Source organism: Argentina silus (assembly GCF_951799395.1).
Source record: "Argentina silus genome assembly, chromosome: 5".
Classification (NCBI taxonomy): domain Eukaryota; kingdom Metazoa; phylum Chordata; class Actinopteri; order Argentiniformes; family Argentinidae; genus Argentina; species Argentina silus.
In genome coordinates, this window is record NC_139659.1 from 6,773,727 (window position 1) to 6,788,636 (window position 14,910).

Genomic DNA, 14,910 nt, shown 5'->3' on the forward strand with positions numbered 1-14,910 from the left:
ACTGTGCACATCACACATGGGCGACGCTGACGTGTTTTCTCCACAGGGAGCAGCGTCGGTGAAAGAGTTCTACGCCAAGAACTCCTGCTGGAGCGAGGGGCTCATCTCTGCCTCCAAGGCTGTGGGCTGGGGCGCAACACAGATGCTGTAAGTACAGACAGGAGATACAAAAGACTACTTTACAACCAAACCGGAACACAAGCCATATGATCATGTTATTCCTATAATACCAGAGGTTGACATCAAGTGAACAAGTTGACCCTTGTTAACCTCTCCCTCTCTCTCCCTCTCTCTCTCTCTCTCTCTCTCTCTCTCCCCCCTGTTTAGAGACTCAGCTGACAGGGTAGTGACTGACAGGGGTAAATACGAGGAGCTGATCGTCTGCTCCCATGAGATCGCTGCCAGCACAGCTCAGCTGGTCGCCTCGTCCAAGGTAGACGCTAACACAAAATCTCTAAACACCAAATGTCTAGACTGCTTTTATTAACTTAAGGAACACATCATCAGACATGCAGACAGATATATTCTGATTTGCCCTGGTTACAGGTGAAGGCTGACCGTAACAACAAGAAGCTGATCACACTGCAGCAGGCCTCGAGACACGTCAACAACATGGCTGCCGTCGTAGTGAGCTCCACCAAACACGGCCAGCAGCGGTTTGCTGGGAGAGGTGAGGGGGGGAGGGGCTAGAGGGCATGGGGTTACAGTACAAAAAGAAGGGGGCGGGGGGGGGGGGGGGGGGTAGTGATGGAAACAAATAAAGGAAAGAGGGGACAGCAAGATACATATGAGGGAAAGCAACCAAACTGATTCTAACTGAACCCATGTTCTTTCCCCATCCTCTCTCCAGGCCCTATGGACTTCTCTGGTATCTCCTTGACCAAGCTAAAGACAGAGGAGATGGAGTCTCAGGTACGTCCCTGGAGGGCTCTGACAACTGTAAACTGTGTTGAAGTGGGGATATCCCACCATTTATAGAAGTTGGTGACTGTGGTTGATGTGGTCCCTTTGCCTCTTTCCGTGTGTGTTTGTGTGTGTGTGTGTGTGTGTGTGTGTGTGTGTGTGTGTGTGTGTATTTGCTTGTGGGTATTTGCTTGTGTGTATGGGGCTGTGCCTGTGGGCATACTGTGCTTGTGTCTTACGTCCATAGACTAGTTGTGTGTGTGTATGGGGCTTGAAGCATACAGTACAGTACTTGTGTAAATATACATGTACCATGTTTAAACATTAGTTGTTGTATCTGTACCCTAGGTGAAAGTCCTGGAGCTGGAGAGTCAGCTTGAGCAAGAGCGGGTTCGTCTGGGCGAGCTAAGGAGGAAGCACTATGAGTTGAATGGGACTCCCCCAAGTCCCACAGAGGGAGGGGTGGAGGTGAAGGAGGATGACAGCTTCCCACCCCCACCTCCACCCAACCTGCTACCAACATCCACCCCACTGCCACAGTTCTACTCTCAGACAGAGCCCTACTTAAATACACAGAGCTTTCCACAAACTAACCCCTTCTTACAACCTCAGACTCAATCTTACTCACTACCCCAGTTATACACACCAAGCCAATCCTCCTCACAGCCCCAATCCTACTCACAATCCCAATCATATCTTCCTGATCAAACCTACTCACAAACTCAACCTTACTCACAAACACAAACACAATCCTACTTACAACCTCAATCTTTCTCAGAAACCCAACCCTACTCACATACCCAGACCTTCTCCCAACCTCAACCCTTGTCCCAGTCCCGGCTCCAGCTCCTGCCTCAGCCCCAGCCCCAGCTCACCCCAAAGAACAGTCCGGAACCCTCCAGGGCAGCTGCCTCAAAGAAACCCTCCATCTTCCATAAGTCTGGAACCCTGCTGAAGAGTGCGGTAAGAGTCTGCCCTTACTACTAATAAATTCACTAATCCAATGACAACAGTCATGTCACCTGTGAAGGGCGGAGGGAAGGATGCATGTTTTAAGTGTATGGGCACTGCCTAATGCCTCGGACAGAGAACAACTGATCAGATTGGAATTTGGCTATTGTCACAGCCATTAGTAATCTCTGTTTATTTTGTTCCATTGCAGTTCAGACGAGGTGAGGCTGGAACAGGAGAATCCTGAATCCTGATATTCGGGAAATTCAAGATCTCTGACTGAGAGATTATTCCTGATTAAATATCTTAATTTGTAATGTATGATAAACATGTACAACTTTTGAGATTTTGTAATGTAAAGTATATACACTGTAATAGTATGTATGAAGTATATAGTTATTATATACATGAAAAAGCTACAGAAGGTAGATACAATTTGTTCTATTTTCCCAGCTCTACCATAAATCATATTTGACAATGTGTTCTACTGTTACTGATTATGGCTGTTGTGTAAATAATTAACAATAAAAGTTGATGTTACATTATGCTGAGTTTACCCCTGTATGTAGAGCCTATACTGTGTGCATGTTTGATATTTCACACTTTTTACAGTAGACAGTGTCCATGCCTTTCATTGATGTGTGGTCTCTATTATGGGCAATCTTGTCCGTTTCCCCGGAGTCATTACCACAGGCTAATGCACCAAATCTGTCAGAGAAACTGAAATCACATCCAAATCTCTTTTTTCCCCACTATGGGTGATTTAGTTATTCTACAGATCGCATGTTTTTTTTTTCACGTTCACCCTCGCAGCGACCTCATCTGTCTGATATTCCTGACATGCGCAATGCAAACTGCAATCTGTCCACAGATTCGGGACAGAAAGACAGCGCGCTGCCAGGACCGCAATGGGACGACGCCGGGCGATAATATCAAATGTATCAAATTCTACGCTCAAAATATCCGACACAAGTAGAAATGCGTTATCAATACATGTCTAAGGTGTTTAAGAGGTGACTTAGATAGACGTACAACAAGCAGTAAGGCCGAAAGTCAATAGTTTTTTTTCAGAGGAAGGAAGTTTGTTGTGGCGAAGGAAATATAATAGGAGAACAGGGAGGGACTGCGGAAAGCGGCCAAAGCGGGGGACTCAATAGAAAATCAGCCATGGAAGATTTCGGGTCAGCGTTGGAAAAGAACGTCGCTGACTTAACGGTCATGGACGTTTATGATATAGCCGCGGTAGTGGGCCAGGAGTTTGAGCGGATCATTGACCAGTATGGCTGCGAGGCTCTGTCGCGTCTAATGCCTAAAGTGGTGCGGGTCCTGGAGATATTGGAGGTGATGGTGAGCCGCAACTGCATCAGCCCGGAGACCGATGAGCTGAGGCTGGAACTGGACAAACTCCGCTTGGAGAGGATGGACCGCATGGAGAAAGAGAAGAAGCATAAAAAGGTCATTTTATAATGGGGACTGATAAGAATCCATCAATAAAACAAGATGGCAATGTTATTATAACAATAACCATATCATAACAATGTGATAAGAATTCATAGGGACTAACCAAGTTTGTCTACGTTTATTAATATATATGTGTTACATATATTAGCTTTTGTATTGCCATACACATAGCACATCAACAGCCAGTGTCCTCAAAACTTGGGGCTGTGACATTGTGATACATAATGATGACATTGTAGACTGATAAGTCCACCCGGTGTTACTGCGTTGACTATTATATAATGAGAGTAGGCTAGCTGATAGATGGGAACGCTGTAGCTTGATCGGCGGTGGTTTGTCATACTGTTAGGCCCACTAAATACATCGTTGTTCACTACAGTAGGTTACTTGTACTGTTTTTAGGTAGATACACGTGAAATGTAGTTAATTAATTTGTTATTGGACTTGACCTATACGGCTTATACGGCAGACCCTGGCCTTTTCAATTCAATTCGATTTTATTAGCTCTCAGGAAATTGTGCTGGGAAAAATGCATTTCTCACAGAAACAGTCATACAAACATTCAGGCATAGGTTTTAATGTGAAACATTCACACGAGTCTTCTGCTCTACTCTACTGGAATTAGTGCTATTCAAACGCTCATGGCCACAGGGCTCGTGACAGCAGTTTTCCCTGTCAATGGTTGACTGAAATGTGTCTTGTGCTCTGCCGTTAAAGTGACGGTCATCTCACAGATTCACTTATCATCATGATAACGAATAAGAAACAGAACTAATAATTCATAAAGGTTTTGGAAACAGCTTGAAGGGTGAATTAGAATGATTATTTACTATTGGAAGTCACGAGCATGCAGACACTAATTTCGGAGGAGATGGCTATGTCACAGCCCCAAGTTTTGAGGACACTGGCTGTTGATGTGCTATGTGTATGGCAATACAAAAGCTAATATATGTAACACATATATATTAATAAACGTAGACAAACTTGGTTAGTCCCTATGAATTCTTATCACATTGTTATGATATGGTTATTGTTATAATAACATTATATGTTATATACATTATATATATTGTTTTATTGATGGATTCTTATTGTAAAAATGTATGGTTAAAGCATAACTGATGAGGTACCTGATATGGTACCATTTACAGTATATAGGCACACCAAGGGTATTGTAAACTTTCCACTGTGTGGGGTATAATTCGTGTCCTGCCGAAAAATATATCTGCACACTGTTTTAAGCTCATAATAAAGTCTTATTTTGAAGTGAACATTACTGAGAAGGTTTCCACCTTTGCCTGGTCTTCAGGTTTTTGTCACATATTTACCTTGGCTGTATACCAGTGATAGAATGTCAAAATGCTTCTCAATGTCTTATTATCCCTGGCTTCTTTATTGCACTGACCTTAGAGATGACTGAAGTGGTTCAAAAATATGGTGGAAACTCCACTCAGGACAACAAATATGGCGGAAATCCCACCAACAATACCTTAAGTGTATATGTATGCATAATGTGTGGAGGGTGTAAGGACAGGTGCGTGTGTGCGTGCAGAAATTGCAACTGGTGGAGGATGTATGGAGATAGATGTGTGTGTGTTGTAACTCTCTCTCTCTCTCTCTCTCTGTGAATCCTGTGTGTAGGAGTTGGAGCTGGTTGAGGATGTGTGGAGAGGGGAAGCTCAAGACCTGCTCTCGCAGATCGCTCAGCTGCAGGAAGAGAACAAGTCCCTCCTCACGAACCTGTCCATCAAAGACCCCATGAGTGAGGAAGACCTTCAGAGGCATGAAGGTGTGAATTAAAAACATAAACCCTTACACTTCACCTTAACACTGAACCCTAAACCCTTGACTGTCACAAGAAGGAAGGTAGAATTAAGAGGTATGTGATTAATGAATAAGGGAGTGTGGAGAAAAGCAGATAAAGGGGGAGTATGGGCTTTATTGATTGGTATCCAGCTGTTGTTGTGCCTGGCTGAGAAAGTACAGGGGAAAGGAAACTATATATCGCTTTCTGTTTGTGTGTGTGTGTCGCTCTCTCTCTCACACACACACACACACACACACACACACACACACACACACACACACACACACACACAAAGGAGGCCTTCTCTGTGTCTGAGGCCGAGCCAGCCTTGTCACTGCATGAGTGGCTCTGTCGTGATGTCATAGAGGGGCCTCAGTCCCCCCGACACACACACACACACACATCCCAGAGGGAGAGAACTGGGACAGACCACGCTCAGTACTCCCACACACCTGCTGGAGAATCCCCCCCCCCACACACACACACACACTCACTGATGAAGATGGAGAGACTTTTATAATGAACATGGACTGAGGTTTAGAGGCCTGATTTCCCCCCAACACTGATATTCAAGGCTATGTCACAGTATATTTCTGTGCTGCACGTATCTGCCTCAGAGAAATCTAGCATTGTGTGTGTGTGTGTGTGCACGTGTGCGTAAAGTGGAAACAGGGCTATTTAAAACCCAACCTGGGCTCACAGACAGGAACTCTGCTGCTGTGCTCATCATAACTTGGCTTATTCATTTTTTCATGTCATTGTGTTTGCTTTTATTTAGTCCAAAAAGAAACACACACACACACACACACACACACACACACACACACACACACACACACACACACACACACACACAGACAGAGACATAAGTATATACACATCCCCCTGTTGCTCGATGGCATAGATGTTTTTTTACATGCCTCCTCCTGCACTCCTCCCAAGGTGGCTGTTATTGATGTGTTTTCACGTGTGTCCTGTCTGGGGTTGCCAGGTATGTCGGAGAGGGAGCGTCAGGTGATGAAGAAGCTGAAGGAGGTGGTGGACAAGCAGAGAGATGAGATCCGAGCCAAAGACCGCGAGCTCACGCTCAAGAATGAGGACATTGAGGCAGTAAGGAGATCCGTCTCTCCACTCAGGGATGTCTTTATTTATTTAAGAGTATTGATTTGATCAATAAACTGTCTCTTTCCCTACCTCTGTGTCCCTCTCTTATCGTGTCCCCTCGCACGTGTTCTCTCTGTTTACCTCCTGTCTCCCGACTCCTTTCTCTCCTTTTCTCTCCCTCCCTCCCTCCTTCTAGCTCCAGCAGCAGCAGTCTCGTCTGATGAAGATCAACCATGACCTGCGCCATAAGATGTCTGTGGTGGAGGCTCAGGGGAAAGCCCTCATAGGGCAGAAGGTGGAACTGGAGGCGGGAGCCCAGGCACGGGGACAAGAACTAGGTGCACTCCGGCAGGAAGTGACACGTTTACGGGAGCGCTTGCAGGGAGACGCGGCCTCCCATGACCCAGAGGAGCCTCCGCCACAGCCCCCCTCACCTGCACAGGTAACACTCACAGGCACATACATGGGGGGGGGGGGGGGGGGGGTACACAGCGGCACTGCTGTAACACCTCAGACACCCTGAACAGAAGTAGACGTACTGTTGTGGTTGTTGCTAGACATACTGCAGTGGCTTACTTGGAAGCCTGGGTGCGTATAACAGGGTTCAGTATGACTAGGCCTGAGTCAGTTACTTCCACTCTTGAGGCGATATCTATTATTATAATACCCCTCTGAGTCAGAGCCTGTAGAGCCGGCCGCTACTTCCTCATTGGAAAAGCTCTCGTATGAGGGGACAGAAATAGCCCAAACCCCCCTGGCCAGAAAGTTAAGCAGGACAGGCAGAACAGCAAGAGGTGACCTGCCAAGGACCTTTTTTATAGCCTTCACTTCCATATTGAATGTTTTTTTTATTGGTTCCCATTCCAATCATCATATTTTTCCCCAGGTGAGGTCTGTGTCAAAGACCCTGACCTCCACCCTCCCCAAGGTCTCTCTTGAAAAAGAGAATCTATGTCAATGAGACTAACCTTGATCAATGAACATTGAATAAAACCTTGTATCCCGTCACTCTTCCTCCCCCAGCCTGGTAAAGCTGCTCTGGTGGCTGGGGCTGAGAGTCTGGCCTGGCCAGACAAACCCTACCCCCCTGAGCTGCTGTTGGGGGGGTATGAGAACACCCCACGTCCCCCGTCACTCCCCCCCTGCCTTGAGGGCCATGAGGATGAGGATGATGATGATGATGAGGAGGTGGAGGAAGAGGCAGTGTTGCTATGGGTAACACAGTAGTGTCAGCTACCCCCATACAAAGTGTTTGTTGTGCCTCTTAACACCTTGCACCGTTCCCTAAAAGGCATCTTGTAGATAGTGGTACCACTAGAGCACAGATTTGAAATGATACTACACTGACTTGTATGTGTGTGGGTTTTGTTATGGATTTATATGTTGAAGACTATGTTTTTTGATTCAGCAAAACCTTGGTAGTGACCCTTTTCGACCTTACTAAACAGGAATGTTTGTTGTGAGTGTGTGAGAGATAAAGAGGGAAAGGGTGGAAGAGAGAGGGAATGTGTATGTGTGTTTGCCACTCCCAGAGTGGTCGTACATGCTACACTTGGCATGTGTGAGCCATATGTCCCTGAGCCAACTGTTTGTGTGTGTGTGTGTGTGTGTGTGTGTGTGGACGTGGGGGGAGCTCCAACTGGGTCAGACTGAACTACTGCTGCCATGATTTCCCTAAACTGCTCTGACAACCCTTTAACAGCACATAGAATAGTCCGGTCCCTCCCTTTCCCCCTACAACACAGACTAATAGTGTTGGTAGAGTGTGTTGTATGTTTGCATCAACAGAACCCAAATTCAGAACACTACATTAAGCATGTCACGATTAGAGCATATGTTTGGATTTTGTCTACTCACCGTAAAGACTTCTGACAGCTTGTTGCATGCATTCAGTTGTTATGAAGTTTCCAAAAGCTGCAAAAATGCATCATTTCCCCCCTTCCTTCCTAGAGGTTATCACAGATTTCTAAGTGATTGAAAGCAAGGTTTCCACCAAATTGCTTTCACCATTTCAACCTTGAGAGTGCATATTTATAGTCTCCAATATGGCTTAGTCTCCTTGACACCTTTCCTTCATCTGCACTGACTTGAAACGCTGATAGGGTAGATTAATGTAAATGTAAATGTAGATTACTACTGTTAATTTGCTCTCACATGGCCAGTTCCAGACCAGATGAGAGGGAGCTAATGTAGTCCACATCAAATCAGTTATTACCTCAAGGAAGGAAGGATGCATTTTAAAGTGTTGGAACCTGGCCTAAGTGTCTGAGGTTGCTATTTACTAAGTATTGGAGGAACGGGACCCAATTTCTGAGGTGCAGTTATGGTTGGAAGGAAGGAAAGATGGATGCATTTCAGAGGTATTGGAACAAGACCCCAGTGTCTGACTTGGAGTTCTCCTCGTGTGCCACCAGGAGGCGATGTGTGATGAGGACATGCCTGCTGTGTTCCAATACTTCACATATAAGGTATCCCTCCTTCCTTCCTTCCCTCCCTCCTTCCTTAGTTCCTTCATTACTTCCTTTGGGTAATGTATTGCATCCCACTAGGAGGCGTTGTGTGATGAGGACACGGCAGGTGTTGACCCGAAGGACCCAAACCGACCGAGGTTCACCCTGCAGGAGCTGAGGGATGTCCTGCATGAAAGGAACGAGCTCAAGGCCAAAGTCTTCTTGCTTCAGGAGGAGATTGCCTACTACAAAAGGTAGGTGTTAAACATTAATGGTGAAACAGGTAAGTTAGCTTGCAGTAGACGGCTTTGAGTTTGAGAAAGGTGTCGTATCGATGATGATGGAGTGATAACTTTTCTTGCTCTCTCTCTAGTGAGGAGGCGGAAGATGAAACTGGTCTCCCCACTCCTTCCCCCTCCCCTGAGCTGAGAGCTCGCCCCCGACCCAACATACAGCAAGAGTCTGGAATCAAACGCCTGTATGTTACACACACACACACACACACACACACACACACACACACACACACACACACACACACACACACACACACACACACACACAATAGATGTGCTCTTAAATGCACAGTCCAGCACATTCTTATAATATACACTAAATTCTCAACCAGTTCAATGTTGAGTCAAGGGGACAGCGTATTGATTTGACAGGTTTCTTTAGTTTAACATTCAGAGGCATTTTTGATGTGTCTGCATCCACCTCTTGGTCTGACAACTTACACTAAATCAACTAAGGCATGACTTTGGTTCATCCCATGTGGTTTAGAGTAATCCCAGAACCATCTTTGCAAAAACTTAACAGCTACATCTCACAGAAGAAAGGAGATGTAGCTCTCTACTTGGTGAGCTAGGAGGGGAATGGTGATACAAGAAGAGAAGTGGTCTGTGGTTGATGTGGTCCCTGTCTTCCCCCTCTCTCTCCCTCTCTATCTCTCTCTCTCTGCGTGTCTGTGCCTCTTTCCATGTGTGTGTGCGTGTGTGTGTGTGTGTGCGTGCGTGTGTGTGTGTGTGCGCGTGTCTGTGTGTGTGCGTGTGTACCTCTGTGTGACAGGATCTTCACAGCCATAATGCCGATGGTGGCAGCTGGGTTGATTCCAGATGACCCCACTTTACAGCCAATCAGACGTCTCATGTCTCTTGTACGACCCTGTTAATTGGTTGGCCTTTGAGTCACTCACTGTCTAAGCTAATACACCTTCCCACCCCCACGCTCTCCTGCATGTGTTTGCTGTTGCATGGAACCTCCCACACCTTGGTAGATGAGAGAATTCTGATTGGCTGATTGTGGGTCTATCAAAATCACTAATCACCCAGTGGAAAGATTGTAGATCGTGAGAATCAGCCAGTCAGAATAGAGGATATTCACTTTGTGTCCCGTCTCTCTCCGGTCCTCTAACACTTTATGATGATACCTAATGATTTAACTCTCCTCCTGTTATTCTGACTTTTAAAACATTCACCCTGATGAACTTTTGAGTTGCCTTCAGTTCTAGAACTCACACAGCTGCTGGCTGAACTGTGTAATCTGAGGTGCATCTTAAGTGGCCTCCTCTCCTTGTCTCCTGTCCTTCATGTGCATTAATCTATAACAAGTGAAAGCTAACTCCAGAGAGGCATCCATTATTATCTTGCATCCTATCCTGATCATATCTGTGCAGAGGAGAGGACAGACACAAGCAAAGGAAGACTCTTAAGATGTATCTTGACCTTGGTATAAGTTGGTATGGCTATAACACATCTGTTTACATGGGATGATGTGGCCATTAAATTCGTCAAATTAAATTTTTCGTAACTGGATTACAATATTCAATATTATATTCTAGAATCTAGATGTATAAATGTGTATACCTTATTTTTTCACATAAAGACATTTCTCATATGTCACATTTACATGTCATGAGAAGTGAACAGTACTATTTTATCACGTCTTGTTTTTTGTCTCACTCTTCTTCTCACTTCTCACAGGTTTAGCTTCTTCTCACGAGACAAGAGGAGGAACTCGCAGCGGAATGCACAGTTTGATGAGAGCTTTGACTCGTGGGCAGGGAAAGAGGACGTGTACACAGAACAGGCCCAGGAGGCTTTGCAACACATGTAGTCTTTGGACAGCGCTTGATGACATCACTCAGAACACCCTGGTGTAACACCTCACGTCCACCATGTGAGCTGCAGCACTTAAAGCATCGTAACGGTCAGCTTTTGCACACCCACAGCACTGCAATCCACCTTCTGAAACATCATCTGCATTAAGTGGCAGGACTCACTGAGGGGGAGGGGTTACAGGCTGGAATTCGGCAGCTTGAGTGAGACTCATTAGAAATCAGTAAAACCTCCTAAAACCTTGATTTATCCCAAAGTGAAACCCTTGAGAACTAGAGTGATGCACAGACAGCGTTGTGTCTGTTAGAACTGGCAGGGGTTCGGTAGGTAGGTAGGTAGGTAGGTAGGTAGGTAGGTAGGTAGGTAGGTAGGTAGGTAGGTAGGTGTGTGTGTGTGTGTGTGTGTGTGTGTGTGTGTGTGTGTGTGTGTGTGTGTGTGTATGTGTGTGAGAGAGAGAGAGAGAGAGAGAGTCAGACTTGGTAGGTATGTTGTGGAGAGAAGGTTTGGTGAAGTTGAGAGATTTAAGAAGAGGATCCCAGAGCACTCCCATGGCTCAAGTACCACATGTGGTCATTTTAGGTGAGAGAGGAGAGGAAAGAAACTATGAATGAGAGACTAGATACATTGGCATATTTTTTACGCTGAAAATAATGTTGGCAGACTCCAGAGAAAAGACATTTACTTTGTCCCTGATCCTCTTAACCTTGTGGTAGTCATGTCCTCAGAGGCAGCTAGGGGGCAGTGTTGCAAAGCCCCTCTCTCACCAGCATTGGCTAAAGGTGCATCCATGCAACTCTGTCAGTGCATGGATGTGGAAGCCTTTTTTTTTTATATAGATGAATTATAAATTGCATAACTTTGAGATTTCCTCATATTTATTGAGGTGGGATTTTTTTAATTGCACTCCTGAAAAATCCTGCCTGTTGCTATCATTTGCATGATCAAATTAGATGTTTACAAGTAAGCCCATTCTCAAATATTTGAATTTGCTTAATGAACTCTGCCAAATACATACATGCTCTGTTGGTAGAAGTTTGGGAAACCTTTTGGAACAAAATTCCCAAATTAGACAAAATGTACTGGTTTTATACGTTGTGAATGGTAAATTAAGCACAGAAATTTAGTTTTAAAAAATGTCTCAATTGAAGTGTTTTTGTTTTTAAAATTTATTTAATTACTACTTGCTGCTGCTTCTGTTTTCAGGCTTTTGTGGTGCCTTCTCCTTCAGGCCTAGCCAGCCTGTTTGCACTTAGGGTTTTTCTATAGCAGAATGGCCAAGTTGACGAAGGATTACAACCCTGTTGTAGTTCTGGGTGAATATTACTATTATATTAGTCTAAATTGGCTTCCTCTCCTTTGTCTCCTCTTGTTCATTTGCTCTCTTGTGATAAGACAGATGCTTTCACCTGTTCAGTTATTTTTTTAATAGTATCAATGAAGGAAAGGAGGTTAGGAGCGGAAGGCACTTAACATTATTGAAGCACCCTTTTGAATCCTTGGGTATGGTCCTGTAGATAAGCTTCTGCCTTACCTGTAGGCTATTTTAAGATAGTATTGATACCATTACTATGGTAAATAACTGTTCAATAATTTATTCCATGATTTGAGACATAATGAGATAATAACAGTGCAAAATTTGGGCAACATTTATTGTGCTAAAAGGGATCAGGGCTCATTCTGGGGGCAAAATCTACATGAAGGGAACAGTATTGAACAAATGCAGATTTATAATCACATGATTATTATGAAACCCTTTTTCCACCTACTTCATGTACCTCCATTGATGCCTGGTATTGAAATACACAATGCAAATACAGTATACTTTACAGCCAGCCGTATAGTGGAAATATGGAATGTAGCCTAATGGTTTGAATGGGGTCATGATAGCTCATCCCTGTCCTTCAAAAAGAGTTGTATTTATTCAATGAAGGATTGGCTGTATTTCAATTTATTGCCCGTGGTTCAAGAATAAGATTTGTATTGGAAGGAATTACGATATGACTCATTGTTTTCATACAGCTTGTTGCATTTTAAATTGAAATATACCTGCTCAATAAAAATTGTGATCCCCAGATTGTTTTGCCTTCTCTTCTTGTAAAAGGTCCTTGTCCAGTGCACTTTATTGAATCAAGCAACACCGAACATTCCATAAATGCTTAATCTTTATTCAGTAAAACATTGACCACCATTTTAATACATAAAAAGGAAGTGTGTTACATTTGGAAAAATAATCAACATTTGTACAGCTCACAAGCAGCGATCAAAGTAAAGGGGGTGTCAACTTCAAAATATTTGGGTATACACAACTAACTTATCCTTACTATAGTTTTTTTTTTGTTTATTTGGGAACATGCGAGTAACAAAAAGTGATTCTGTAAGAGGACAACACCCATGAATTGGGTCATACATGCAAGCAAACAGGTGGAGGAGAAGTAAAAGTTAGGGTTGGACTTGTGTCCAAGCCAGAACCTGACAAGGACCATTATGGTCAAAACACTGTCTCAATAGATCAGCAACAAACAGTTTGACCATAGCAAACATGTCTTTGAGTTAGGTATTTGACAGTGAATGTGTGGTGAATAGGTCTCATCTCCTTTCCCTGTGTCTGTACTTGTCACTGTGTCTCCTGTCGTCCCTCTCTCTTGTTGATTCCCTCTCATGACTCCGGTCTCTCCTCTCTCGGTGGCACTCCCTATCCCCCCTCTCTCTCCCCCTCTCATGGTCATTTCTTCTCCCTCTCCCCAAGTCGGTCTCTCTTTCATGGCTCGAGGGCATATCCCTATCTCTCTCTCTATGCCGCTCCTCCCTCTCTCCTCCACCTCTTTCCCAATCTCTCCCAACACCTGTCCATTCCTGGTTCATCGAGGAGGCCTGCAGGTTGATCGGTTTGCGGAAGGGTCTGTCCTTCCCACCGAACCGCAGCTGTCCGGACTCCTTCTTCCCTCCCTGCCCGCCTCCCAAGCGCCGCGGTATCCACCCCTTGAGGGTCCTCTGCTGCTCGAAGTCCACAAACAACTCATGTTGTTCTACCACCAGTTTGTTAGCGTCTCGCCTTGCGCGAACCACCGACCGATCTTCCTTGTATTCAACGAAGCCGTATCCCTTCGAGAACCCGGTCACAATGTCTCTCACCAGGCGCAGGTGGCGTATGTCTCCGTACTTTGAGAAGACTTCGTGCAGCTTTTCCTCCGTAGTCTGTGGGTTCAGACGGGCCACAAACAAGGTGAGAAGCGGGTCCCCCACGACGCCTTTATTGGGCTTGTAGCGGGCGGTCATTGCCCTCCACACGGCGCGGTCATGGGGCTCCACGTCTGTGCCATCGATACTGCCTGCCTTGAGCGGGTCGTAGACCTTCGCAACTGGGCTCCAGTCGCACATACTCTGACAGAAGGTAGCTAAATTTCAAACAGAGCGCGCTGTATCAGTGAGGTAAATAGAGTGTAATCAGCATGTGATAAATCAGAGCAATAACCGCTACATACAAATTCAACTCCGTTGCTAACTATTTCGCTGTTACACCGTTGCAGACCCCAAACAACACGTAATGCATGACATATAACACTCCGTGTGGAAACATGTTTCAATTTAAAGATTCCGTGTGAAAACTGTCTCGCTACTACCAAACCGTCCGTTCTCACCGATTGGGCCCTCGAGGTCCTCCCCTCCACCACTGAGTAAACAGTACAGTACTTATTGAGTATGCATTGAGTAGAGGTACATTCATCAAACCGTACATTAACCGACTGTATCATCACAGTTTTGATCATCTCAGAACAGGGGCTTATCCTTAACCTTATCTCACAATACTCACAATAATGAGCTGTGCTCCAACTGGACTCAGACAGAGAGGAATATGTGATGTCAATGTACAGTGTTTGAATACTTTATCAATACTCCAATCCAATACTTTTGGAGCCCTGAAATAAGGGGAGTGTGTATGTATGTGTGTAATTTTTTTTTGTTGTATTTTGTAAATGGTGAACCCAATCTGAACTCCCCCCATTGAATTAATTCTACTTTGACCCATGATAATTGTTTGATTTCAGTAGGAGTATAGAACTAAAAGACAACAAAATGCTTCTTCTTTCCAATACTTATGGAGAGCACTGTATGTATA

At 44.8% G+C, this 14,910-nt stretch overlaps 3 protein-coding genes across 5 annotated transcripts in view; 2 read left to right on the top strand and 1 right to left on the bottom strand.

Annotated features, from left to right (window-relative positions):
* Nucleotides 1-2,393, top strand: part of hip1r (huntingtin interacting protein 1 related) — an 11,278-nt gene extending 8,885 nt beyond the window's left edge. For both annotated transcript variants that reach the window (XM_083669497.1, XM_083669498.1), the window contains 6 exons: nucleotides 47-147; nucleotides 328-433; nucleotides 547-670; nucleotides 851-912; nucleotides 1,252-1,866; nucleotides 2,066-2,393. In XM_083669497.1, the coding sequence (XP_083525623.1) occupies nucleotides 47-147; nucleotides 328-433; nucleotides 547-670; nucleotides 851-912; nucleotides 1,252-1,866; nucleotides 2,066-2,101 (1,044 nt within the window). In that variant the 3' untranslated portion in view covers nucleotides 2,102-2,393. The remainder of the gene's footprint in view (nucleotides 1-46; nucleotides 148-327; nucleotides 434-546; nucleotides 671-850; nucleotides 913-1,251; nucleotides 1,867-2,065) is intronic.
* Nucleotides 2,394-2,792: 399 nt separating this feature from the next.
* On the top strand, nucleotides 2,793-11,022 carry rilpl1 (Rab interacting lysosomal protein-like 1). 2 transcript variants are annotated; one of them, XM_083670367.1, is made up of 8 exons: nucleotides 2,793-3,309; nucleotides 4,957-5,104; nucleotides 6,114-6,232; nucleotides 6,423-6,668; nucleotides 8,776-8,930; nucleotides 9,050-9,154; nucleotides 9,745-9,832; nucleotides 10,659-10,721. In XM_083670367.1, exons 1-8 carry the CDS (start codon nucleotides 3,022-3,024, stop codon nucleotides 10,662-10,664), a joined length of 1,155 nt encoding a protein of 384 aa, XP_083526493.1. In that variant the 5' UTR covers nucleotides 2,793-3,021; the 3' UTR covers nucleotides 10,665-10,721. The 2 variants fall into 2 exon arrangements, with proteins under 2 accessions (XP_083526493.1, XP_083526492.1); XM_083670366.1 differs by lacking the exon at nucleotides 9,745-9,832 and having other exon boundaries at nucleotides 10,659-11,022.
* A 1,920-nt stretch (nucleotides 11,023-12,942) lies between these two features.
* snrnp35 (small nuclear ribonucleoprotein 35 (U11/U12)) lies at nucleotides 12,943-14,323 on the bottom strand. Its single transcript, XM_083670368.1, has one exon. The coding sequence runs from the start codon at nucleotides 14,169-14,171 to the stop codon at nucleotides 13,380-13,382; it is 792 nt and encodes a 263-aa protein (XP_083526494.1). The 5' UTR covers nucleotides 14,172-14,323; the 3' UTR covers nucleotides 12,943-13,379.
* Between the last annotated feature and the right edge of the window lie 587 nt (nucleotides 14,324-14,910).

Bases quoted from the DNA above. Each gene is read 5' to 3' on its own strand.
- rilpl1 (XM_083670366.1), top strand. From the start codon at position 3,022: ATGGAAGATTTCGGGTCAGCGTTGGAAAAGAACGTCGCTGACTTAACG. The intron at 3,310-4,956 runs GTCATTTTATAA...TCCTGTGTGTAG, and splicing joins AAGAGAAGAAGCATAAAAAG to GAGTTGGAGCTGGTTGAGGA. The intron at 5,105-6,113 runs GTGTGAATTAAA...TGGGGTTGCCAG, and splicing joins AGACCTTCAGAGGCATGAAG to GTATGTCGGAGAGGGAGCGT.
- snrnp35 (XM_083670368.1), bottom strand. From the start codon at position 14,171: ATGTGCGACTGGAGCCCAGTTGCGAAGGTCTACGACCCGCTCAAGGCA.